Source organism: Chroicocephalus ridibundus, chromosome 12 (assembly GCF_963924245.1).
Source record: "Chroicocephalus ridibundus chromosome 12, bChrRid1.1, whole genome shotgun sequence".
NCBI classification, from domain to species: Eukaryota; Metazoa; Chordata; class Aves; order Charadriiformes; family Laridae; genus Chroicocephalus; species Chroicocephalus ridibundus.
The window spans coordinates 99,972-123,830 of NC_086295.1; the positions used below are offsets into that span (position 1 = coordinate 99,972).

Genomic DNA, 23,859 nt, shown 5'->3' on the forward strand with positions numbered 1-23,859 from the left:
AGACCTGCCGTGCGCCGACTACTACAGCACGCCTGCCACCCCCGCACTGACGACCCCTGCCCGCAGTCCCACTCCCACAGCCTCCCGGCCGGCCCTCACCCCCTCAAGCTCCCCCTGCTCCTGGGACAGGGGCTCCCCCCACCCCAATCCACCTCACGGCCCCGCAGGAGGAAGGCTCCCACCTTCCCGCCCACCAATCCGCTCCCGCGGCGGCGGTGGGCCCAGCCCCCGGGGGGCGGGCAGCCTCGGCACCTCGCGAGCGTGTCGGCCGGGCGCGCGTCCCGAACCCGGCTGCTTCCCCTCCGGGCGAGGGGGACGGAGAAGGGGCTCTGCGCTAAGTGTCCCCTTCCCTCTTATGCCCCTCAGCATGGGCGGCCCCGCGGCCCCGAGGGGCGGTCCGCCCCCTCGGCGGCAGCCGGGCTGGGGGGAAGCCCGCTCGTGGGCAGCATCTCCTGTCTGGAAGAGCTGGTTCCGCAGCTGTTAATTACCCAGGAGGTGCCAAGGACCTGATGTGGGCTAACCTCCAAAGGCCTCTCCGTGCAAGTGGAGCCCGACGCTCAGCAAAGAGCTTTTCTCACAGCAGAAGTGCGGCAAATCCGTGCCACTAGGCAGCAAGGCCTCCTATAAAAGCAGGCTGCTGTTTTGTCACATTCGAGTCCAAGATGAAGATCTCTCTGTCTTAGTTGTAGGCCCTTGACCTTCTGCTCCCACTTGGCTAGAAACCATGGGGCTGAGCTCAATTGGTTTCCCCACTTGCAAAGTATTTTAAGTACTTCCCATGTTTCTCTCAGGGAAGCACTTCAGCCTGGGTGCCATGTCACTGGAGTGCTGCTGAAGAGCTGGCTGACTGCTAGTGCCGCAGCATCTCATACCCTGGGAGCTGAAGGATTTTACAAAATTGGCTGAAGTACATTTGCAGAGGCAGTAAAATGATACATAAGCATCATTACACTATACTTTAGGCCAGGATTGGTTATTCAGTGAGAACAAGAAGTTTTAGACTCAAGAGTTCTTCAAAGGTATTGTAAAAATGTCTTCGAAGTAAACTTGTATGATTTGAGACTTAACATTTAATCTCGTGTACCCTTCTACACTAGCAATTTCCAACCATCAAACATTTTATAAGGCCCACTTACTACTAAAACTCTATTGTATACTAGTGCAAAGGATGGATTTGGAGCTTTATCTCTAAATATTACTTCAGTACAGTACATTGCAAAGTGACTATAGCACAGCGTGGTCCAGGTCCTTCTAAGCCACATAAACTTTAAACAAAACCAAACCGTTAACCAGTTTGTGGCTTTCCTTGCCTGTGTAAGTAACCCATTACAACTGGCATTTGTGAAATATCCTTAGCACAAAATAGCAGCAAATGCCGCCGGCCTGTTTAGCTGTACTGTTCCATCAGACTAGGTGATGTTTCACACAAAGCCAATATTATATGGTGTGTTTCTGAGTACAGTTAACACTGTTGGATACCCAGGAACCACGCGTTCCCTTTTCCACTGAACTTGTCAGGAACACTATTACTCTTTCTATGTTTTGGGTGCCTGAGATAGCAGGTGCTATACAGCACAATTGGAAAATACAGTGATTCTGAATACTGCAAAGGATGTAGTCATGAAAAGTATATCGGTGGGGCCACTGTAACAAGTTGTAAGAATGTAAAATCAAAAACTTCACATCCTGAAAAACAAGTGTCATGACAAGCCTGCTTTTAGGTCATTGACCTTACTAGGCCTTATCTTTAGAGACAGGAAGTTCCCGTAGCTCCCATAAATACCATAAAAGTATTGACAACAACTACTCCTATCCACAAATCTGCATAATCCTAAATGCAAAAGTAATATACTTTTTTTTCATTTAATAACTTCAAATTAGTCATAACTATTACATTACTTGGAATCAGCACAAATCCAAAGCAAGTGTTAAAGGCTGAATACGCATTCTGGCAATTTAGGGATGATATTTTAGTTAGATACCATCTTCATTCATCATCTGCAGAATCTGTGGGCTCTCAGAACCAAAGAACAAGATGCAGAATACACAATATTCTTATAATTATGCTGCTGGTGACTGTAGCCAGAGATTATACTTACACATTTCTGAACCTTTTCAAGTTGCTATGTATACTATGCAATTATGATAGTTGAAGGGCACTGAGGAAAGAAGTTGTTACAATAATATATCCTCCTTTAGGTCACTTTAATGAGTTTTTCTGCACTTGAACAGTCATCGGCATCGAAAGGTTTCCTGCTTTGAACTTCTGCATTATTAATACCGTTAATACCTTTAGAGGTCTGTCACTATTTCCATCATAAACTCAAATGCAGAATACCCTCTTCATTAATTTTTGTTGAATTTAAAAGAATAACTTGGATAAGCAATTTACAAACTCAACCGCTTTCTAATTACATTTTGACACAATAGAGGTTAACAGTTCCATAATGACCGTTATGGTCTATTGTACATACACTCTCCAGTTACCAATACTGCCTACTGCATCATCTATCTCTAACTGCAGTCAAGCTTCTACCCACTCCTCTAAAGGGTCTATTTCTTTGTAACAAATCAATAGTCTGCATGAAAAATCTATCACAAAAAGAATAGGGGACTTTTTTTGTTTTTTTAAGTAGTAAATATATTTTGGGGTGCAAACATAGTCAATACGAATTATTGTTTGTTAGGAGTATTTTTTAAGGGATATAAGGAATTGAATGTAGGCCCATTCTCTTGTGCTAAAGTAATGTTACATAAAGAAATAAAATTCAGCCACAAAATTGCAGATAAATTGCTGATAAGAATCTACCAGTGCATGAAAGTGAATACACAGACAACTAAAATCCTAAATCAGCAGAGTAAATTCTGCCCTTGGCTGCACTAAGGAAACACAGCAAACTTTGTTCTGATCTGCATTTTCCTCTGAGTATAAACAGTGCAGCTGACTTTTTTGATAAGTAAAATATTGGATTATCAGTTCAGATTGTCAGTCTTAAATCTGAATAATGTCTTTTATAATATTTAAGATGCTTAATGCTTGTTAGATGGAGCTGACTTTTTAAAAAGCTCCATTACCGTGTAACATAAAGCATATTTGACCTTGAAAGCAGTTCATTCCCTTCCTGTGTTTTAGAAAATCACTTTGAATAACTGCAGAGGTTCTATAATCAGCCTTTACTGTGTATGCTTTGCACCTCCATCTTCCTATCATTGATCCTACACTACAGTCCTCTGATGACAACAGAGGAATTGCCATCAGTTTAAATGAGTTTGGAATTAGGCCCAGAGTAGATAACTACATGAAGCAATAATGGTGTAATTTATTTACACATTTTTGACCTGTCCACAAAACTCAGAGTAAATCAGGACTGTTGGCAGTACACTCGAAAAAGAAAAAAAAAAAAAAAAAAAAAGAGAGAGAGATCAAAGCAAAAAAACCCAAACAAATAACCCCCAAGTTAACCTGCAGTGCTCATAATTGTTTCATTTATGATATTCCATCTTGTAGTTGGAAAATCCATTCTCCTCCAGAACATGACTCCTGTTAATCTACAAGAAAACCCGGTCTTTGTTGTGACTTATTTTGACAGCTTTAATATAATTTTCCACCTGGCATCTGGAAAGTTTTCCATTTTCACTTTCACTTTCCTCCAATGTCTCACTTCTGTTTCCAAGTGTATGTCTTATTCACACTGCACCTGTCATAGCAGTATCTGTGCCTTAACACCAGCCTGAAAACATACACGCCTTTACTTTTCCTCTTACACCAGGGACAATTGCTACCTTCATCACCTGTTTTGCAGTGAGATATTGCCCCTCTTAATAATGACAACAGTAGATAACCTCCTTCACACCATCACCTGTTTCAGAAAAAGCGAGTATACTTTTATAATCTTCTAATTCATGTGGCTCCTTTAAGTATTGTTCACTTTATGAAGCTGTAGTCACAAAATGATTGAAATCTTTTTGCTGTATGTTCTGGTACTGTAGTCAACTTGTACTTTTAGTGTCCTACTTTCACACAGATGAAGCACTTTGTAGGGGACCACCAAAAACCTTAATCAAAAAAATGAAAGCACGTCAGCTAATGAGTGAGATTTAAAAAATTAAAAAAATTATATTCTTTTGGATGCTGTTCTAAGCAACTGAAAATTGCAGATTCAGAATTAACTTAGTGCTTCAGTGCTGGCCTGGGAGATTCTCAGGAGAAATGGTACAGTCTGATTTTCAGAAAAGATACTGATCACTTGGAAAGAAGAGTATTATTAAAATATTTTAGCCTTTTTGTTTGTTTGTTTGTTTTTTTGTTTTTCCTCCAGACATCTGGTTCTGAGATGGGAACGGCAGTTTATTCTCGCAGACATCATTTAGGATTCAGATCTGCCTTAGATTTCTTATCTACCCCAAAAACCACAATTCTCTGGTCCCCATCTCTACGGTCATATAAAAGGTAGTCAGACCTCAGACCCAGGAACTTCAGAATATACAGTCCTACTTGTTTCCTTACTTATTCCCCAAAGCAAAGGGAAGATGGGAGCATAGCAAAGCAAAGACAGATGGAAGTCATCCTGGAGGGTATTGATTGACTAGTGTCTAGCCCGGCTATAAATTACCACTTCTCTTTCTCAGTGCAAAGCAAAGGGTGAGGAGATCTGCAGAGCTCTCTCAGGGCACAATGCTTGCTTGCACTGAGCCGTTCATGCACCATCAGCTAGATGTGGGCTGTGCCTAAAGCATGGGGAAAGCCTTGCTTGGCTCTCTCTCCAGTGCTATCTTGACTTTGAGAGGATAAATCATCTCTTTAAATATGAGTGGTTCTTGTAGAAGAACCAAAGCAACTTCTATTATGTTAAGTATTGCCTGTGCTTTTAAAAATCCTGCTCCATGCTGTTAATGATTATCATTATATAGCATGACAAAAAAAAGGGGTATAATAGTGTACAGATGTGGGATATATAAAAGGGGAGGTATTTAACATAAGCTTGTTAGAGCTGAAAGTACCAGGGATGATTGATTGCTCAGACACAAGTCAGGGAATTGGTCTAAAAAAAATATTAACCATAATTGCAATTTACCTATTAACCATTTATTCTAACATCATGATATATTTAGAAACAATTCTGACATCCAGTAATGCTCCATTTGCTCCTTGTGGCAAACAGCAGATCTGCGTGCCTGGGTCTGGTTGGAAGAAGAATGTTTACTTGAGAAGCATATTACTTCTTCCATTTCAAGTTACATTAATGTAGTTATACAGTTAACTGCACCTCAGTGACTTCCATTGTTTTTACAGAATACTCTTTAATCCAAGAGATAGCAAAGAAAGTTTTAAAGACAACTCTTTTTAGTAAGTTAGTAAAGGTGTCTGCTGCTGTTTGTGCAAGGGTCAAAAAGTTAAAAGTTTAAAAGGCAGAAAGTTTTCCTCTTGTTTTGACTAAACTGGAGGAAACGTGCTAGAGCTGTGCAGAATTTGATTGCCAAACACAAAGTGAAGATACACAGTGAGAAAATATAGTAAAGGTTTAACCCTACTGATGTAAGAAACAAACTCCAAGGATGCCCATGTTTCCTTGCTTTTATCACATTGTTAATCTTTAATCAGGAAAAGAGTTCTGAGAATAGCTTTTTGTGCACAGCTAAACAGACACCATTGCTTGGAAGTTAATAGGATCACTGGAGAACGAGACTATTAAATCATTGTTCTAATAAATCAACGAAGGAGATGTACAACCCAAAGGAGTTCAAATTCTGCTTCCACGTGGATATGCAGCAAGTGCACATTAAACCTTGCAAAATCAGCCGTAAGGAGTTGGTTGTGGGTTCAGGAGAGCAGTGGCTTCCTGTATGATTTTTCTTCTGGCTCAGATCACAAATCAGCATGGGTGCTAAAGTTTCTGAGAAGCCTGAATCAAGCTTCTTGAATCAAAAATCCAAAGAAATCTAGAATGGGATACATTTAAGGGCATATATATTAGTGTGACTTCACTGACAGCAGGTGGTTTACTCCTTGATATTTATCAGCAGAGATACCTTAAGTCTTAGAGTCTTCCTGCTGCAGTGACGAATCATCACCTGAAGACCAAAACCAGATAACCCCATGCCTCTCCATGGGGGACAGGTAACAGAAATATGGTATAGCAGGCATAATTGTACCTCTTTTATGCTCCTGTAAGAACAGTCAGCCTTATAGTCCTCCACTTCAGAATCTTTTTAAGCAGCAAGATGAGGAAGTGCCTAGAAAGCAAATGAGAATAGCTAAGTGACTTGTGTTTTGTGAATAATCACTATTACTCTGTTCAGAGCTGCCTCTACAAACTTACGGTCTCTTGATCTGTCATTCATACCCTTCTTTGTTCTGTCTTAAACAGTAAGATTTCCTGGGCAGAGTGCATTTATGCTTTCACACAAAATAGCAAGGTACTACCTTAGTGCTGTTGCAGTGCAAAGACCTGAACTAGACAAGGTTAACAAGTGGGTTACTTGATTTATTTTATTTGCAGAATGCAAGTTGGTTGCTCTTCATTTGTACATATTAGTTTAAGTTCATATATGAGAGGTTTCTCTTTAAGTAAACAGTATCCATATGCATATGAATCATCCCGATTCAGTAAATTTGGAGACAGGTACAGTTGGTCAGTCAAAAGAAGCATGTACAGCAGAGTCAGAATTCTGTCTTCCTAAAAGCATAAGAAAAAAGTATGATCCCCAAGGTCCAGTTGAAGCCTTGACCTCTTTACCGAGTGTTGTTTGTAGCAATAATCATACTTGTAGCACTTGTCTGGTAGGAACCATTTACACTGACAAAACAAAAATGCTTTTACATTGAAAAAATCCCACTGTGGTCCACCCATGTTGCTTTCTTCCTATTAGAAATGTGCTAAGCATAAGTGTACAGCATGTAGGATTTCACCTGGCCTGTTAACACATCAGCGTTTTCCACTAAACACAGAATCTATTACAGAGGTGATTGGTTTTTTTGTAACGTTGATTTTCCTGCAGCAGTCAGGTTCAAGAACCTAAAGGTATCTAGTGCTTTACATAAGCACGTTTGCCTTCTGACCTTTAGATGTAGCCTAGCTTTTATTTCTGCAGAGTCAGCTTCTCTATCCTGTTGTTGCTTCCAGTGTTACAAAATGCTTGAAATATTCATCAAAGTTATTTTCCTGGGAAAAATATAGAACAAACATTACTTGAAATAGAAAACAAGGTTTAGCCCAAGTTGGTGCTTTTGTGTTGCTATCAAAGGAGAAAACATGTTATAGTAAATGCTTTTCATTTCAAATAAGAACATACTATTTGCATTACAATAATCTAGAGAGGACCCAGCAGGGACTATCTGTGGCACCGATATAAGGATGAGAAGAAATAATGATCTTGACTAATTAGGTTTTAAACTCCTCTGTCCGGGGAAGTATCTACCAAACTAGGAAGAAAGCACAAGAAAGCACAAGAAAAGAGAGAAATTGGTGTTATCACCTCTCAACTCCTTTCCCATGGAGAGGCTAAAGGCTTGGGGATTAAAGTTACATGTCCAAAGCCAAATGGGGAGTCCATAGCAGAGGAAGGAAGGGAACCTAAACCTTCAAAATCTGCATCCACACTTACTGGTTAGAGCCATCTTTCTTTAAAGAAGTTGGCTCGTGAAGAGTTTCCAGTGGGTCAGACTGCATGTAAGAAGGGATAAGTGACAAGAGAAACAAAAGGTAAATAGAAGTCTTTAAATAAATGAGAAAAAACACATTGCCAGTCAGGTAGACAGAGCTGTGTAACCCTGAAATGACAACTGACAACAGAGTGCTGCTAGCAAGTGAAGGATTGCAGAGAAATGATGAACAGCATACAAAAGGAAGGAGCAAGAGGAGACAGGGTTACCTCATCCTAGAAAAAAATAAACCCGTTCAAATTTTAAAAGATGCTGCTATGTCATTTCTTAAGGCCTGAGGAGGTGAAGTCTCTGTAAAAGAGCACAGTTAGCAGAACCTGAGTTACCAGCAGGAAGCCAGAAGACTGCTCTTGAACAAGAGGTTGAAACATCTCCTGCTGCTTGAAACTGCGTGCAAGGGTTTGTCATTTACGCCTTCCACAGGTAGGAAGCAGGGAGCCCTTGACAGCTGCAAACATACGCCTCTGTGATAAACAGCAAGGGTGACCATTTTTATTTGCAAAGCTGAATCTCAGTGCCATCTGGGCTGTGTGTGACTGAGCAGAGCAGATGCTACATAGGTGATGGGAAACACACAACCTTATGCTAACTGTTTTCCACTCTGTTTAGTACAGTTTGTACCCTTCTCTCCTGTCTGTGGTTTTGCTGTGCCAGGACTTTCCCTAAAATACAGCCCAGGACTGATAACTCAAGCTGATACTAAACTAAGCACCAGACTTTGGTGACTTACATCAGAGAACATAAACACACGCTAACCCATGTTCCCCTCATTGGAGATTTACTTCCATTCGTTTTGAGAAGTTTTAGCATGTCTGTTGTCAAGATGAAAATGCTGGACAGGCTAACGAAACCGCAGTCTAATTACAGTAAGTCTGAGTATTTTTTTCCCCTTTCTCTTTCCTCTGCCATCAGAACAAGCCTCTTGAAGACAGGCAAAAAAGTTACACTACCTGAGTGATCCACAAATGTTATATCTTACAGTCTGCCCAGGACAAATACTGTATCATTTAGGGTTGAAGAGCGGGAGGTAAGACGGGAAACACCGTGCTCCCTCTTTGCTGATGCCTGTTCTGCCTGGTCCCATAGAATTGCCTAAGTTGGAAGGGACCTTTCAGATCATCTAGTCCAACCGTCAACCTAACTCTGACAAAAACCACCACTAAATTATATCTCTAAGCACCACGTCTCCCCGTCTTTTAAATACCTCTCAGGACGGTGCCTCAACCACTTCCCTGGGCAGCCTGTTCCAATGCTTAATAACCCTTTCAGTGTAAATAGTTTTCCTAATATCCATCCTAAACCTCCCCTGGTGCAACTTGAGGCCGTTTCCTCTTGTCCTGTCACTTGGGAGAAGAGACCGACCACCACCGCTCTACAACCTCCTTTCAGGTAGTCTCACCATTCACGCGGCGCACGAGGAGAGAAGCGTGCAGCACATGCAGCCAGAGCCTCCAGACCTCCTGCAGCTGGGCCAGTGCTGAAGAACTGCCTGCAAGAAAAGGGGCTGTGAGGCAGAAGTATCACACAGGGCTGTGCAGGATCCGGAATAAACACTTGGCTCAGTTGCAGCCTCTTTTGCAACTGCAGGCAATTTGCACAGTTCATGTTTTCTTCTGGAAATTGAGGGAGCAGTCCCTGCCCTGGTCTTTGTAAGCTGTATGCTTGCAAGGGCTGCCCCTGGATCCGAGCTTGTATGGCACCCAGTCCAGCAGCAATTGCAGTAAGCTCAGTATCGGCTGAGAACAACTTCACAGCAAAAATAATAATCAAGGAGCAATGTTAGTCCGTTAGTAGAATAGCTCAGAGAATCTTTAAAAAAAAAGCTACAATTTTATAACAAAAAACTCAAGTGACAAAATCTGTGGAGGTGACAATATATAGGATAATTAGCAACTGGAGGGGAGTAGAATTTCTGAGTAGTATTATACGTCATTAACAACTTTCAGATTTCATTGAGAGTGCTTTGTTGCACCTCGGTTCATAGTGATGAGTTAAGCTTTCTTGTGACGCTTTTCATGAGCATCTAAGGATTTTTATGTTTATTGAACTGAGTTACAGTAAGTCAGTGAAAGTGGAAGTGCTCAAAACCTCTATTTTGAACACCCTGAATAGCGTCCATCAAAGCAAACACCCTGAAAACACTCCTTGTTGAAGACTATCGTCTAGAAATGTCAGATTTACACTAATTTAAATAATTTGACAGCTTCCAAGAAGACACCTGATGAGAATCACATTCAAGTGTCAAGAAGCACAGAGAAAAAGTGCCAAAAAAAGTTCAATCTGAAGAAATTGTATCAGCTATTAGATGAGTTTTGTAACACAGTTACTACTAAAAATGATTTCTCATTTAAATGGAAAATAAACTTTACATTCAAGATTTTTTTTTTTTTTTTTAAAAAACCAACCTTACATTGCCCCCATACCACCTCCTGTGTTTCTCCCTAGTGAGATCTCCCAGCTCACTGAATCCAGAAGGCAGACACACACATGGTGAACAGCAGTACACATTGGTATTGGGTGAACGCCTCAAGACCACTGTTACTGAGCCATTGGAGGTACTACTTCTGCGTTGTTGGGGGTGTGTGTGTGTGTTTGGTTTTGTTGTTTTGTTGGGTTTTTTTGTGGGAGCCCCTGGGAGTTATGAAAATTCAGTATCTTCAGATTAAACCTATAATGTCTTGTGCTGGATATCTAAAAGCTGAATCTCTAAATTAGAAGATTCTTGAAAAAAAAAAATCTTGGCCCTGATTTGCATATGCTCCATATTTCATTGCACCAAATACTATGTCTGTTTTATATATGGGCTTGAGGCTTACTGTGTGTTTGTGATATGCTTTGAGATCCTCTGATGGGAGGTGTTACCTAAATACCAGTAATTTGATGCTTAAGTGTCTAGAATTCCCAGTGGACATCTCCACTCAAGACCTGCTGCCATCACAAATGAAAAACATTTGGAATCCTTAATGTGATTTTTAATGGACATATGTTCATAACACAGTGCCACCAATTTGGCATATTTAGTGTCTTCTCAAGAGATGCCCACAGTTTGTATAGCAAGATTGTGGGAGGTTAGGATTGCAGTGTGAGAAAATTTGCACAACACCTGCCTGACTATAATTTAATTGGCAGAAACTAATGCTCCGAGTTTGGGGATTTTTTCCTCCGCTCAAAACCAAAGACACACTAGGACTAATCCTGCTGTCTTACGCTGTCAATTTTAAGCTTTTATTCTGACTTTACTTGTGCCGAAATGTGATAATTTTATGGTCCACTCTCTTTTTTCTGACAACTGAAGCATTGCTTCAGTTTTACTCTCAGTTGTTATTTCTGTGTATGACGACTTCTCTGGCCAGCAGGAAGAGGTCAGTGGTTTTGTACTTCACTGAAAAAGGGGTCCGCTTAGTATTACTGAAGATTATGCCCCATTTTATTTTTAATGAGGTACTTAATCATATGTTTTAAAAGGAAAACAGTTGACAAAGTATTTCTGATCACATCCACCAGCAACACAGTACGTGGACTCCAAAGACAAACACCACTGCTGAAATTTTTAAATTGTCTTTTATTTTACCTTTTCTTGCAGCAGAGCCCTGTCTGCAGCAGTCTTTAGCACCTCTTATCCTACCAGATTTTTGTTTTCTTTTTCAGGAATGTTTGGCCTTGCAATGCATCAAGGACGGCCCCTCTTACTTCACTATTTTCTTCCCTTCACGTTTACAAAACATAATAAAAAGCTTTGCAGGAGAGATAGAGGATACCGTCGCAGGGGAAGCGTTCCTGCAGCGTGAGATTCAGCTCCATGCAGGGGAGCTGCAATCCTGATCCGTGCTGCTCTGCCAGACCTGGCTGTCAGGGCTTGCAAATCACTGCTGGCTGCCTCAGCAAAAGCCAGCATCTCATCGACTGCACACTGAGCAGGTGGTGGGTTATGAACACCCTTTATATAGGATACACACACAAATTTTGTTGCTTTAAAGAACTCCCTGAAACTTAGTTGGGATCTCTAGATTTCCTGTTGTGCAAACTACCATTGACAATATTTTACATGCATGCTAGAAGCCCCATCAATATAAAAAAGTGACAGGCTGGCATGAAAGTGTCGCCTTGTCCAGGCCCCACATGCCTTGCTGGGACTGGGTGTAAGTAGAGGGCGATGGAACGGCAGCAGGGTTATTTCTACAGTTTTTTTGTGTGATATAATTCAGTCTCCACACACCCAGACTACATGGACAAATAGACCTTTCTTTATGGGCACGATGGTCTAACATGGAGTAGGGGAAGCTAAAGAGCTGAAAGACACACAAGCAGGCAGGCGCAGTTAGAGGCAAGACCTCAAAATGTCTGAAGTCACACTCTCACCCTCAGAATTATAAGAGTATCATATACTACCACAACAAATACAGATGTGTACATGTCTGTATATGTTCATACACGTACAGTGCACTTTACACATATAACAAAGTGTGCAGCCACATTCCTGGGTAGTTTTGTGCCTTTTCTTTGAGTACTAATTTAAAGATTGGGTTAGTATTTTATGACCCCCATAGGACTCCCAGTAAAATAAGACAGAACATTTGAAGGAAGGGGTTAATTATAAGACAGTTGCTCTTCTGCCTCTTCTGAGCTTGTAGCAATAGAAAGTAATTGTTTAGTTTGCAAAAGCCTAAAGCAAGCCATAAGCAAAAACTTTCTCTCCTGCACTGAAGAAAACACAGCATTTAGATTTACATTGCTTGCTTTTTTGAGAATTGCCTGGACAAAAATAAGGCCTCCGGGCAGGCGTGTGTTGAGGTTATTCAGGCCTGCCAGTGCTCACTGTTGAACTTTATCCCCGGATCAGGCAATGTTCCCAAGGAGAGTAAACACACCTTGGACGAGCCTCCACTTCACAGCCAACTAGCGAGTATCTACCTGCCGAATGTGCCAACTCTGCTTTGCCTGGACGACCCCCACGCTCCCAGTTCCAGATACTCTTTGTACTCAACCTTACCCACACACCGCGAAGTTACCACGCTTTTGGTTTCAAAGCCAAATTGGATCAAGTTTGGTTAAACTGCTACATTTTGTAACTGCCACGAAACAGCAAACCCAGGGGCTAAGAGTCACCGCTTTCAGCATTCATTAATCAAATCTGTTAAATGATTACCTCGTTAGGGCTGCTTTGTTGACAGCTCTGCATGATGACAATGTTAGTGGCACGGTGCCAAGACACATCCAGTGGTGACGTAAAGGACAAGCCTCTGTCACCTCACCTAGTGGGATGGACACTACCACAAAGAATATTTAAGGAAGGAGGATGCTTCCTTGGAAAGCAGTGATCGCAAGAGTACTCCAAAGCAAGTGAAACAGGATCAACTGAAAGGGACAGCAGAATCCCCTCTGACATCCGACTCAATCTTATAAGGACAGTAAGTAGAATAGCCTCTATTTTTTCCAGCTTGAAATTACCAGTGATCCAAGTTCTCTATATAGATTCTAAAGCCGAAGTACATGATCAAGTCTATTACAAATTCTGCTTCTCCACTATACATTGTTAGGAAGGCTTATTGACACTGGTTAGAATGTCATTAGTATGCTAACACACCTAACATATTTGATTTTAGATTGTGAGCAGTATTTCAAAACCATCAACAAGATCCACTACACGTTCAATAATGCCCCCACAGTTGAAAGCCGAGGTAAATGTCATGCCCAAAGTTGTGCAGGGGGATTTGAAGAGCCTGCCTCCAGAAGCAAGGGATTTCATTGAAAGTAATGCCAAGCTGTGCCAGCCTGAGAGCATTCATATCTGTGATGGCTCAGAAGAAGAAAACAAAAAAATTCTGGACATCATGGTAGAACAAGGCATGATCAAGAAGCTGAGCAAGTATGAGAACTGGTGAGTAGCCTGAAGGAAGTCAAGCATGAACTCAGAATTGCAATATGCATGTTCTATCCTGTTTACTTTTAAAACTGCTTATAACCCCTCAATATTAGCTTTCCAGGAACATTTTGGCGCTGTAGCTTACATAAGTGAAATACTCAGTAAAAGCAAGCTTTCCTCTAGAAATTAACATAAAGCATATTATTGATTTGGACTATCAACTGTACATTGTCTCTATTGACATTATTTCAGGGAACTGACATAATGTCATGAGAGTTATGTAACTAATCATTAGCAATGGCTAAATATTATTTAACAAATACATCTTTCGAAGATTTCTACTATTTTAGTCAATTAGTTTATTCATCAAATACTTTTTTGTGACATTCAAATAGCTCTGTGGGTGTTCAAATATTATTCAGTACAGGCATTATTCATACCGTGCTGATGAGCTTTGACTGTAATGTATTCAGCAAATACTTTTTTCAAATATTTCATCATCTCTCCCAACTAACCCAACATGAAAGAAGAATATTAACAACAAGTACATAGTCAGGAATTACGTGACAACCAAGAGATCTTCATGGAAGAAATCTGCAAAGACTTTTGAATAACTAAGTGCAGGAATTTGGCAATCTGTTTGCAGACTATTTGGGAGAGAAAAGGGCAAGATTCACCAGATAAATTATTCATTGTTAATTATATGCTTAGCTGTAGTGATGATGGTTATGACAGCCTAACTAGAACATTTTTATACTCGTGGAAAATTTCTATGCACAGAGGTGAAAATGTAAAACAATTCTCTCTATTGAAAATTGATGGCAAAAATTCTTTAGAGGGGAAAAAGAATCTCCTTTTAATAAATTCCTTCACTTTTATGATCATGCCTATACTCAGTATTTCTTTTGTGATGCCTCTAACTTAAAGGACTGTGCCAATCCACTAAGCTGGATTCTGATCCCACAGGCACTTATACCAACACTTAGAGTACTTGCTTGGCATCCACTTTGCTTGAGGCATCATTTTGTGGTCCCCATGCAAAACAGCTTCACACTGATGAGAATATGAATTAAATAAGATTAACTTTTCCCTGGAAGTTAGCAACAGAGAATAAGACTAAGATAAGAGGCAAAGGAGAATTAACATGTAACCAGAATTTTCTAGGCCATATAATTTGTTATTCATACTGGAAAGTCTCGAAACAATTTGTATGAGAGAATGTATCTGACTGATTTTTGAGATTGTCTGCTACGCTTGCCCTGTCACTGTAGTTTTGGCCTTACAAAGCATTGTACCCTTTTGTGCTAAACCAATCCCACAGAAAGGTAAAAAGCACTATATTGATATTTAAAGTCTAGTTTCCTGATTTTTGGTGAAATGCAGCTGGTTGGCACTCACTGATCCAAGAGATGTTGCAAGAATTGAGAGCAAAACTGTCATCATCACTCAAGAACAGAGAGATACCACTCCAATCCCTAAAACTGGAACTAGCCAGCTGGGTCGCTGGATGTCGGAAGAAGATTTTGAGAAAGCCTTCAATACCAGGTTCCCCGGCTGCATGCAAGGTAGGCAAGAAAAGGACAATTGACATTAACAGAGACACTACTACTGGTAGTTACTGTAATCTTTAAAGAAAGATTTTAGCTGAAGGTTTATACCCCTGATATTAGTTACTTTGTTGGTTTCATCCGGATCTTTACCATAGATCCAAGTGCCTGTGCAAGGATAGTCTTCAGTCTCTTTCCATCATTCTTCATAAAGAGGGGCAAAGTATGGTAGGAAAATTTGGTTGATTGTTTTTCAGGAAGTCAAATAGCAACTAAGCAGCAGACGGGAAGTGAGGTGAGAATGGAGGACACCCATCCCCACCAACAATTTCAGGTTCAGTGATTTACACCAACAGAGAACTTGGCCTCCACCCACATTTACTGCTGGCTAGACAATTTGATAGAACGGCTGCTCTCAGCATTTAACTTAAAATTTCTTGCTACACAATTAGACAAAGCTACAACTCTTTAAACATTATCAGAAATACCCACAAGACAAACAGCTTTTAAATGAGTGAGAAAACCTCCATGTTAATAAATGTTATTTCAGAAGTTCCTTGTTTTGCCCTTTGCCACATGTTGCTACTCCCTGTTTTCCAGGACGTACAATGTATGTCATTCCCTTCAGCATGGGGCCTATTGGGTCTCCTTTATCCAAGATCGGGATTGAGCTGACAGATTCACCATACGTAGTGGCCAGCATGAGGATCATGACACGGATGGGAACAGCTGCTTTGAAAGCCCTGAGCAATGGGGAGTTTGTAAAATGTCTTCACTCAGTTGGATGTCCTCTACCTCTAAAAGGTAAGAGACTAAATATTGTCACCCCTAGAAATTCCCAGGGGCATGTTTTAGAGCTGACTGTGTGTTCTTGGCACATGGGAGACACTCACCATAGAATACCAGGGTGGTGTGTGCAACTAAGAGAGTGGTGAGCCCCTGGCCCAGGTTGCCCAGAGAAGCTGTGTCTGCCCCATCCCTGGAGGTGTTCAAGGCCAGGTTGGACAGGGCTTGGAGCAACCTGGGCTGGTGGGAGGTGTCCCTGCCCATGGCAGAGGGGTTGAAACTAGGTGATCTTTAAAGTCCCTTCCAACCTAAACCATTCTGTGATTCAGAACTCAATTAAACAAATTAAAGCTCAATGTGAGTTTTGTGGAAAGGAGATTATTATCCCTAGTACTTACTGGAGGGGTTTCCTTTAAAGCATCTGGTATGAGTTGCTGTCAGAGGCTCAATGCTGATGAAACAACAGTGTGATCCAGCATAGAAACTACTGCATTCATGAGTACAACATTCTGTTCTGCAGAACCATTAATCAACAACTGGCCATGCAACCCGGAGTTAACACTGATTGCCCATCTCCCGGATCGCAGAGAGATCATTTCATTTGGCAGTGGTTATGGAGGAAACTCCTTACTGGGGAAAAAATGCTTTGCTCTCAGAATTGCCAGTAGAATTGCCAAAGAGGAGGGCTGGCTAGCTGAGCACATGCTGGTAAGAGCTATTAAATCATGTGTTTGAACAGCCATTAAACCCTGAATTAGCTCAACATAAATACATCACATCTTGCTATCAATGAAATTAGTCTCATATGGATAGTCCTGTAACATTAGATATGAATTTATCACATGGCAGGCTTATGAGAAATAGGAAACTGCCTGCAAGGTTAAGTACCAAACCTTTTTAAAGAGTACCTGCTGTAAAATGAGAAATCAAGAAATATTTGGAACTTTTGACAGTGGCTACTTATAGGCAGATCCATGTACTTGAGCAGAGCCTAAACATCATCACTGGGAATCCACATTACCCCTAGAAGTCTGATAGGAAAAGATTCATGCAAATTTTGAAAATTGTCTTTCATATTATGAGGAGGTCTATGCACTCAAAAATCTGCAAATATTAGATTTTCTAAATGAGTTCTGCTTTGTACCCTTCCGGCATTTACTTTTTGCTGTCATTTAAACGTTCTACCACTATAAAATGCCACTGAAAAAAAGAATTTCAGAGTCCATAGAGAACAGTTTCAGAAAAAATATCTATGGACTCTGAGAAGTGCAGAAGTATCCATATGTGAAGTGCTTTTACTTCACTGCAGTCATGTAGCCAAAAGAGTATTGCCTAGTTTTCTTCTGTCTTGGCTAAGAAACACAGCTGTATACAGTCTGTGTGTCTTTAATCAGCAAAATAAAAATAAATGTTTGAATTATATACATACCTGACGTTTTTTAAAAATATAGGAAATTCTTACAGATATTTCCAGGACAAGAAGAGTAGACTTTTTGATTAATGAAGTACAGTTTGAGTTATTTGTCAGCTATACTGTATGGTGCTTCTTCTGTAGGAACAAGTTCACATAATTAAAGATTTCATCATTACCACTTGCTGGGAGACCATCTTTGAAATGAAAAGTGCAAGAAAAAAAGACTGTGTTTAACAGTTGCATTAATTTTCCAATAGATCCTGGGCATTACCAATCCAGAAGGTGAAAAGAAGTATTTTGCTGCAGCATTCCCTAGTGCATGTGGAAAAACTAACTTGGCCATGATGAACCCAAGTCTGCCAGGATGGAAAATTGAGTGTGTGGGTGATGATATCGCCTGGATGAAATTTGATGAACAAGGTATGGAACTCAAATTGGATTGTTTTACAGTCCAGTACAGGTTGCTTTTAGGACCAGCAAGACATTCTACAAAATTCTGGATAGAATTAAAACAGTTTGATTCACTTATATTTTGTTATGTAACTTCCAGGCAACTTAAGGGCAATCAATCCAGAAAATGGCTTTTTTGGTGTCGCCCCAGGAACCTCAGTCAAAACAAACCCCAATGCTATTAAAACCATATTCAAGAACACCATCTTTACCAATGTAGCAGAAACCAGTGATGGAGGCGTCTATTGGGAAGGCATTGACGAACCATTAACACCAGGAGTAACACTGACTTCATGGAAGAACAAGAAGTGGACCCCAGACAATGGTAACCTGGCCCACTCCACAGTCTCTCTACGCTTTCTTTGCTGAATTCACATTAATTCTGCCATTATGACCTTTTCATTGTATTCTGTACAGGGGAGCCTTGTGCTCATCCCAACTCAAGATTCTGCACTCCAGCCAGCCAGTGCCCAATCATGGACCCTGCATGGGAATCAGCTGAAGGTGTGCCCATTGAAGGGATAATATTTGGAGGCCGCAGACCTGCTGGTAAGAGATGCATCAGCCACATATCAAGGCTGAAGTGCTGACCACAGTAGGGTTGAAACACAACTGGGCATAGACACAGATTTTGCTTTCACAGCTGCAAAAGCAAGGAAATAACCATGTTAGTCTAACTTCTCCACTTTAGCATTTGACACACACATACAGCCACTGACATTTCAACGTCTGAATTGTTAGATGTTAACACAAAACAGGTAATAATAATAATGAAGAGCTGGGGAGAAATTAGGACCCCCTAACCAGGGTTAATACATAGACACAATGGCAAATTGCTACGCTTGTCTCAATTGCTTGCAGTTTATGTAGTTCAGATAGGAAATGGTTAGAGAAATGAACCAGTTGTAGACAGTTTACAGGAAAGGAAGTGAAATAAATTGATGTGTTAAAGGCCCCCTAACGTTGGAAAAGAAATATAAGTAATGCTCGGTCTGAGTGTAATATCATGACCACAGGACCAGATTCTATTTCCAATAAAATCTGCTGGGGATTCCGAGGTCCCAGATATCTCCCTCTGAGCCACTAAACATTGACATGTTCAGTAATCAGTAACCAATTTTGAAAACATTCATATAAACTACTTTGCTATAAGAGGGCAGGAAATGAACTGATTAAAAAAAGAGGAAAAATTAGAATACATTATACAGTAATGTGTTCGGCAGTATCTCAGGTAGCAAAACCTATTATAAAAATGTTTCTGGACCTCTACTTACTGAGTGATTTTGTTCTTTACAGGAGTGCCTCTTGTATATGAGGCCTTTAACTGGCAGCATGGAGTATTTATAGGAGCAGCTATGAGATCTGAAGCAACAGCAGCTGCTGAGCACAAAGGTAAATCAAAAATTTAATCTGCCTACCCGTTTTAAAATCAATCCCCTCTGGACTGCCTGCTCCATCCTCCTCCCCTGCTCTTTTGCATTTCAGTCTTGGCAGCTAATTTTACAATCTCTGCATTTTCGTAATAGAAAATGTTTGTATTGGAATTAAAAGCGAAATTCTATGTAAAAGTCAAATTAAGCAAAATAATCCCCTAGGTGGCAAGCATACAGAACAGGGTGCAGGCACGGCATTGCCAGAAGCCTTGATATAGAGTTCTTGTTATAGTCTGGGATAAATAAACTTAAACTTTCTCTTCTGTTAGAGCTCAACATAAATACACGAACAACGAAAGCCAGCTTTTGAGGATCTTCATTTAGGCTGATGAATGTGAGAGTTAAGAAATTAATTTCCACCAATTACATAAATTAATTTAAATTGTACTTTTTTCTACATCAAGGATAACGCTTGTGTTGTTTCTTAAAGCTCTTTGGTTCAGATGCAGATGGGTAGTTGGGACCATAAGTACTAAATCCTGGGAGGATCTGAATCTTTGTGTTTTAGAATAAATGTACCATTTATTACCTTACATTTGTGTTTTGAACAGGCAAAATCATTATGCACGATCCATTTGCCATGAGACCTTTCTTTGGCTACAACTTTGGCAAATACTTGGCCCACTGGCTCAGCATGGCACATCGTCCAGCTGCAAAACTACCAAGGATCTTTCATGTTAACTGGTTCCGGAAAAACAGTCAAGGGAAACTCCTGTGGCCTGGCTATGGAGAGAATTCTCGTGTGCTGGAGTGGATGTTCAACAGAATTGAAGGGAAAGCCTCTGCCAAGCCAACTGCCATAGGTTACATCCCTGCTGACACAGCTTTGAACCTGAAGGGTTTAGAAGATGTCAACTTGACTGAACTGTTTGATATCTCCAAGGAGTTCTGGGAAAAGGAGGTAGAAGAAATCAAACAATACTTCGAAGTGCAAGTTAATGCTGACCTTCCCTATGAAATAGAAAGAGAAATGCTTGCCTTAGAGATGAGAATAAAACAGTTGTAACTGATCAAACCCACAGTTACTTATCAATCCACTCATACTAAGACAGGACAAACACATTTTACCAGATCACCACTGGAAGCGTAACAGCACACTGATGGGCAGGGAGTTATAATGAAAAGTAGGTCTTAGTTTGGTTAGAATATAGGTAGGAGCATTCTAGAAGTAACTCCATACCTAATGATTTACGTCAGTTGTTGTCAATAGGTGAGCAGCCGAGGGAACGTATGTGCACGTGATCTTCAAAACCCTGATCTCTCACTTACATGCACATATAGCCATGATGTGTGTAGATTACTTGCCTAGTTCTGCATATACAGTCCAAACCAATCCAGCCTTCAAGGGGTAGCACATTGTTTCTATCACACAAACCACTAGTGTTGCAGATGCTACAGGAAAGAAGAAACTTAGATGCTGTATATATGTATTACCTAAACATATTTCATGGCTTAAATATTTTTTAGAAAAATGAAATTGTAACTTTCTATCAGAGCTAAAGATGGCTTTGTATTACTAATGCATATTTAAGATATTGCTATTATATATGCTTCACGTTCCTGTGATTCCACATGTTTTGAATGGCTTGTTCTTTATTGTTGAAATAAATGTTTATACAAAATATGACTTCAGTTCCAGTATTCTCACTGTTAATAAACTACATGCATATAAATTGGGCCTCCTTGTCAATACCACAGCACACAGAGAGATTCACATGTGGAAGTTAGATGTTGACTAGCATTGATCTGCTACTCCTAAGCCAACTAGTTTAAGCCATGTACTTTCTTTGCAACTTTTATTCAAGCCAAAGGAAAAAATCCAGAAGTGATGATACCAGCTGCAAGCAGTCATCCAGCTAGTGAAGTGCTCTCCATAACTGGGCACTGTTAGTTAATTCAGGCATTTATAAAATAAACTACCCTCAAGGAAACCCCCATATTAGGGCCTTGCTCATTTGCTAAGGTCATAGGATTTGTCTCTGTTCCACAGTACCTTGGTTTTTGCAAGAATAGCTAGTGGAGCTCTTGAAGTAAAGACAGTTTGGGAAGAGTTTTCCAGATTTCTTGAGATGACTAAAGCCTTAGAGCTCAATGAAAATAGGGGTAGGGGCCTGTGTTGCCTTAGATCCAAGATACTAAAGCCATCCCTTGTTCTCCCAATTAAAGGTGCCCTTTACATGCTTCCCACATCCCTGGCAGGTATCCTGCTTTTTCACTTTGAATGCTTGATCTCCCAAAATATATTGCAAATATTTGCTTAGCAAAATGAAAATCACTTAACATTGTGTAATAAGCCTTTTTATAGACCCCATTTCCGCGCAAAACAAACAGTACCACGGCTGGTCAACAGATGCCCTTCAAAGTTTGCTAGGAGAGGTCACATAGCCTGAAAAGCCTCTACCTACCTCCTGGCTCCACGTTTGGGACCTAACATTATCAATTCTGAAGTGAATAATACAGCATAGGGTAGATCACATGCAAAAAAAAAGACAACAGAAAGCTGCGATGAAACCGAAGGAGAACAGTGCAGCCTCTGTAGAGATGATCATTGGTTGACCCGCTTTTTGGTCAAAAGCCACATCTGCATGGATGCAGGTCTCCTATAGGGTCATCTTTAGCCTGTGTACTCTTGAGTAGGCTTCAAATTAAAAGAAAAATCAAGGTGGAAGACAGCAAATAAGTCAGAGGAAGTGAGCCAAGAGAGACTAGTATATGCATTCCTCAGATTCAAGTACTACTATCATGTGCATAAAATAAAGTTGTTTATAAAGTAATTCTATAAATAGTTGATGAAAAGCTTGAACCATTCCCAAACTGATACGACAGTATTGCACCCGTATTTTGATAAGTCTGAGGAAGAACAAGGAGATCAAAGAAAATCTGTCTTGCTATTATCAGAGACTTATGGACAGCCACAGTCTCAGAGTTTCTTATGGGCCTCATGAGAGGATCCCAGACCCAAGTAGTGCAAAGATGTTCCAAGCACATTTTGAAATGCTGCCCAGGAAACGTACAGAAGCTCAGGGCTTTCCAGAACGCTCTGAGCAGCTCCAGTGTGCTATTCTGCCTCCTCAAACACAACCAGGCTCAATATTCTGAACTTTACAAAAGAAAAGACTCATACTTCATGCCAGAGGAATCTATGCCTGTCATGGTTTAAGCCCAGCTGGCAGCTAAGCACCACACAGCCGCTCGCTCACTCTCCCCAGCAGGATGGGGAGAGAATCAGAAAAGAAAACATGAGAAACCTCATGGGTTGAGATAAAGACAGTTTACTAAGTAAAGCAAAAGCCACACACACAAGCAAAGCAAAACAAGGAATTCATTCCCTTCTTCCCATGGGCAGGCAGGTGTTCAGCCATCCCCAGGAAAGCAGGGCTCATCACGCGTAACGGTTACTCGGGAAGGCAAATGCCATTACTCCCAACGTCCCCGCCTTCCTTCTCCCCCAGCTTCATATGCTGAGCATGACGTGATATGGTCTGGAATATCCCTGGGGTCGGTTGCAGCCAGCTGTCCTGGCTGTGTCCCCTCCCAGCTTGTTCTGCACGCCCAGTCTATTGCTGATGGGGTGGTGTGAGAAGGAGAAAAGTGACTGTGTAAGCACTGCTCAGCAATAACAAGAACATCCCTGTATCATCAACACTATTTGCAGCACAAATCCAAAACACAGCCCCATACCAGCTACGCTACCCCAGTCAAAGTCAGCCTAGTGCCAAAGGCCCAAGCCCAGCAGGCATATGGACATGGGAGAACCATGTGACACTTGTCCCGTAAAATGCTGCTTAATGAGGAGATAGGTACCATCACTGTGGCCCAACACAACCGTGATTGTGTAGCACACACCCAGCTAGCAAGATTGGCATTATAAGGTGCTAACTGCCTTGAGAACATCATACTCCTACCCAAACCACTGTATTTTGTGTTCTGACTAAACCCTCGCTTTCTCTTCCGTACCCCAAGAGGTTGGCAGACTTTCCTTCCCTTGACCACCACTGCCCTCAGGGTTCTCCTCTGGGTATTCTTTCCATATAACATAACTCACAGAAGGTGGCTCTCATGAGCACTTCTGGCAAAAATATTTAAACCATTTGTGGTTCTCTTGCTCCACACGTTTTAACCACATGCACCTTTTCAAACACTGCTCAGAGACTAACAGGCATACAAATAATTCCAGAAACTACAGAAAATGGGGGGGGGGGGGAGGGAGGGAGGGAACTGCTGTAGTGTTAAGGCTGAGAACAAGAAAATAACTTTTCACATGAGTCATTCAACAGCTCCTTTGTATGTAAATATATCTGCAATCCCTCAGCATCTATGGGGAGTACAATTTACATTTTGAATGATCAAAACGTTTAGCATTGGCAGAGAAAATGTTTAAAAAGAAAGAAGGCAGCAGTTTAAAATTTAGAAACTTAGTTAACTGTGCCAGATAATGATCTCAACTTCTCTCCCTCCAACAAATACTACGCTTCATAAAAACAAAGTGAATTAGAACAAAATGCTTTTAAATTGAAGTTTGGAATTTACCCTGATTTTCAAAAGAAAGAGGGGCAGGCAACAAATTTCAACAAATTAGTAGAGAAATATAAAACTGGGCCTATTAAATATGATTTAGAGAAGGGAAGCACAGGAGACACTAACACGTGACATGTCCAGAGCCATAACATTTACAACAGCTGTGTTATGAAATGCACTTGGTA

The 23,859-nt window shown here is 40.8% G+C and overlaps 2 protein-coding genes across 10 annotated transcripts in view; one reads left to right on the plus strand and one right to left on the minus strand.

Moving 5' to 3' along the window:
* Positions 1 to 23,859, minus strand: part of LOC134522531 (collagen alpha-1(X) chain-like) — a 65,409-nt gene that overhangs the window by 29,112 nt on the left and 12,438 nt on the right. For 5 of the 9 annotated variants that reach the window (XM_063350272.1, XM_063350276.1, XM_063350280.1 and 2 more), the window contains exons 2-3: positions 9,063 to 9,152; positions 6,154 to 6,234 (exon numbers count right to left, since the gene is read on the minus strand). The exons of 1 other annotated variant lie outside the window; for it this stretch is intronic. The gene's annotated coding sequence lies outside the window, so the exon portion shown is untranslated. Of the gene's footprint in view, positions 1 to 182; positions 320 to 6,153; positions 6,235 to 9,062; positions 9,153 to 23,859 lie in introns of those variants that run through there. 3 more of the 9 variants (XR_010073075.1, XM_063350274.1, XM_063350273.1) reach the window with 3 other exon arrangements.
* PCK1 (phosphoenolpyruvate carboxykinase 1) lies at positions 12,913 to 20,783 on the plus strand. Its single transcript, XM_063350246.1, has 10 exons — positions 12,913 to 13,071; positions 13,267 to 13,541; positions 14,910 to 15,091; positions 15,674 to 15,877; positions 16,380 to 16,567; positions 17,531 to 17,693; positions 17,824 to 18,048; positions 18,141 to 18,272; positions 19,020 to 19,115; positions 19,708 to 20,783. Exons 2-10 carry the CDS (start codon positions 13,318 to 13,320, stop codon positions 20,160 to 20,162), a joined length of 1,869 nt encoding a protein of 622 aa, XP_063206316.1. The 5' UTR covers positions 12,913 to 13,071; positions 13,267 to 13,317; the 3' UTR covers positions 20,163 to 20,783.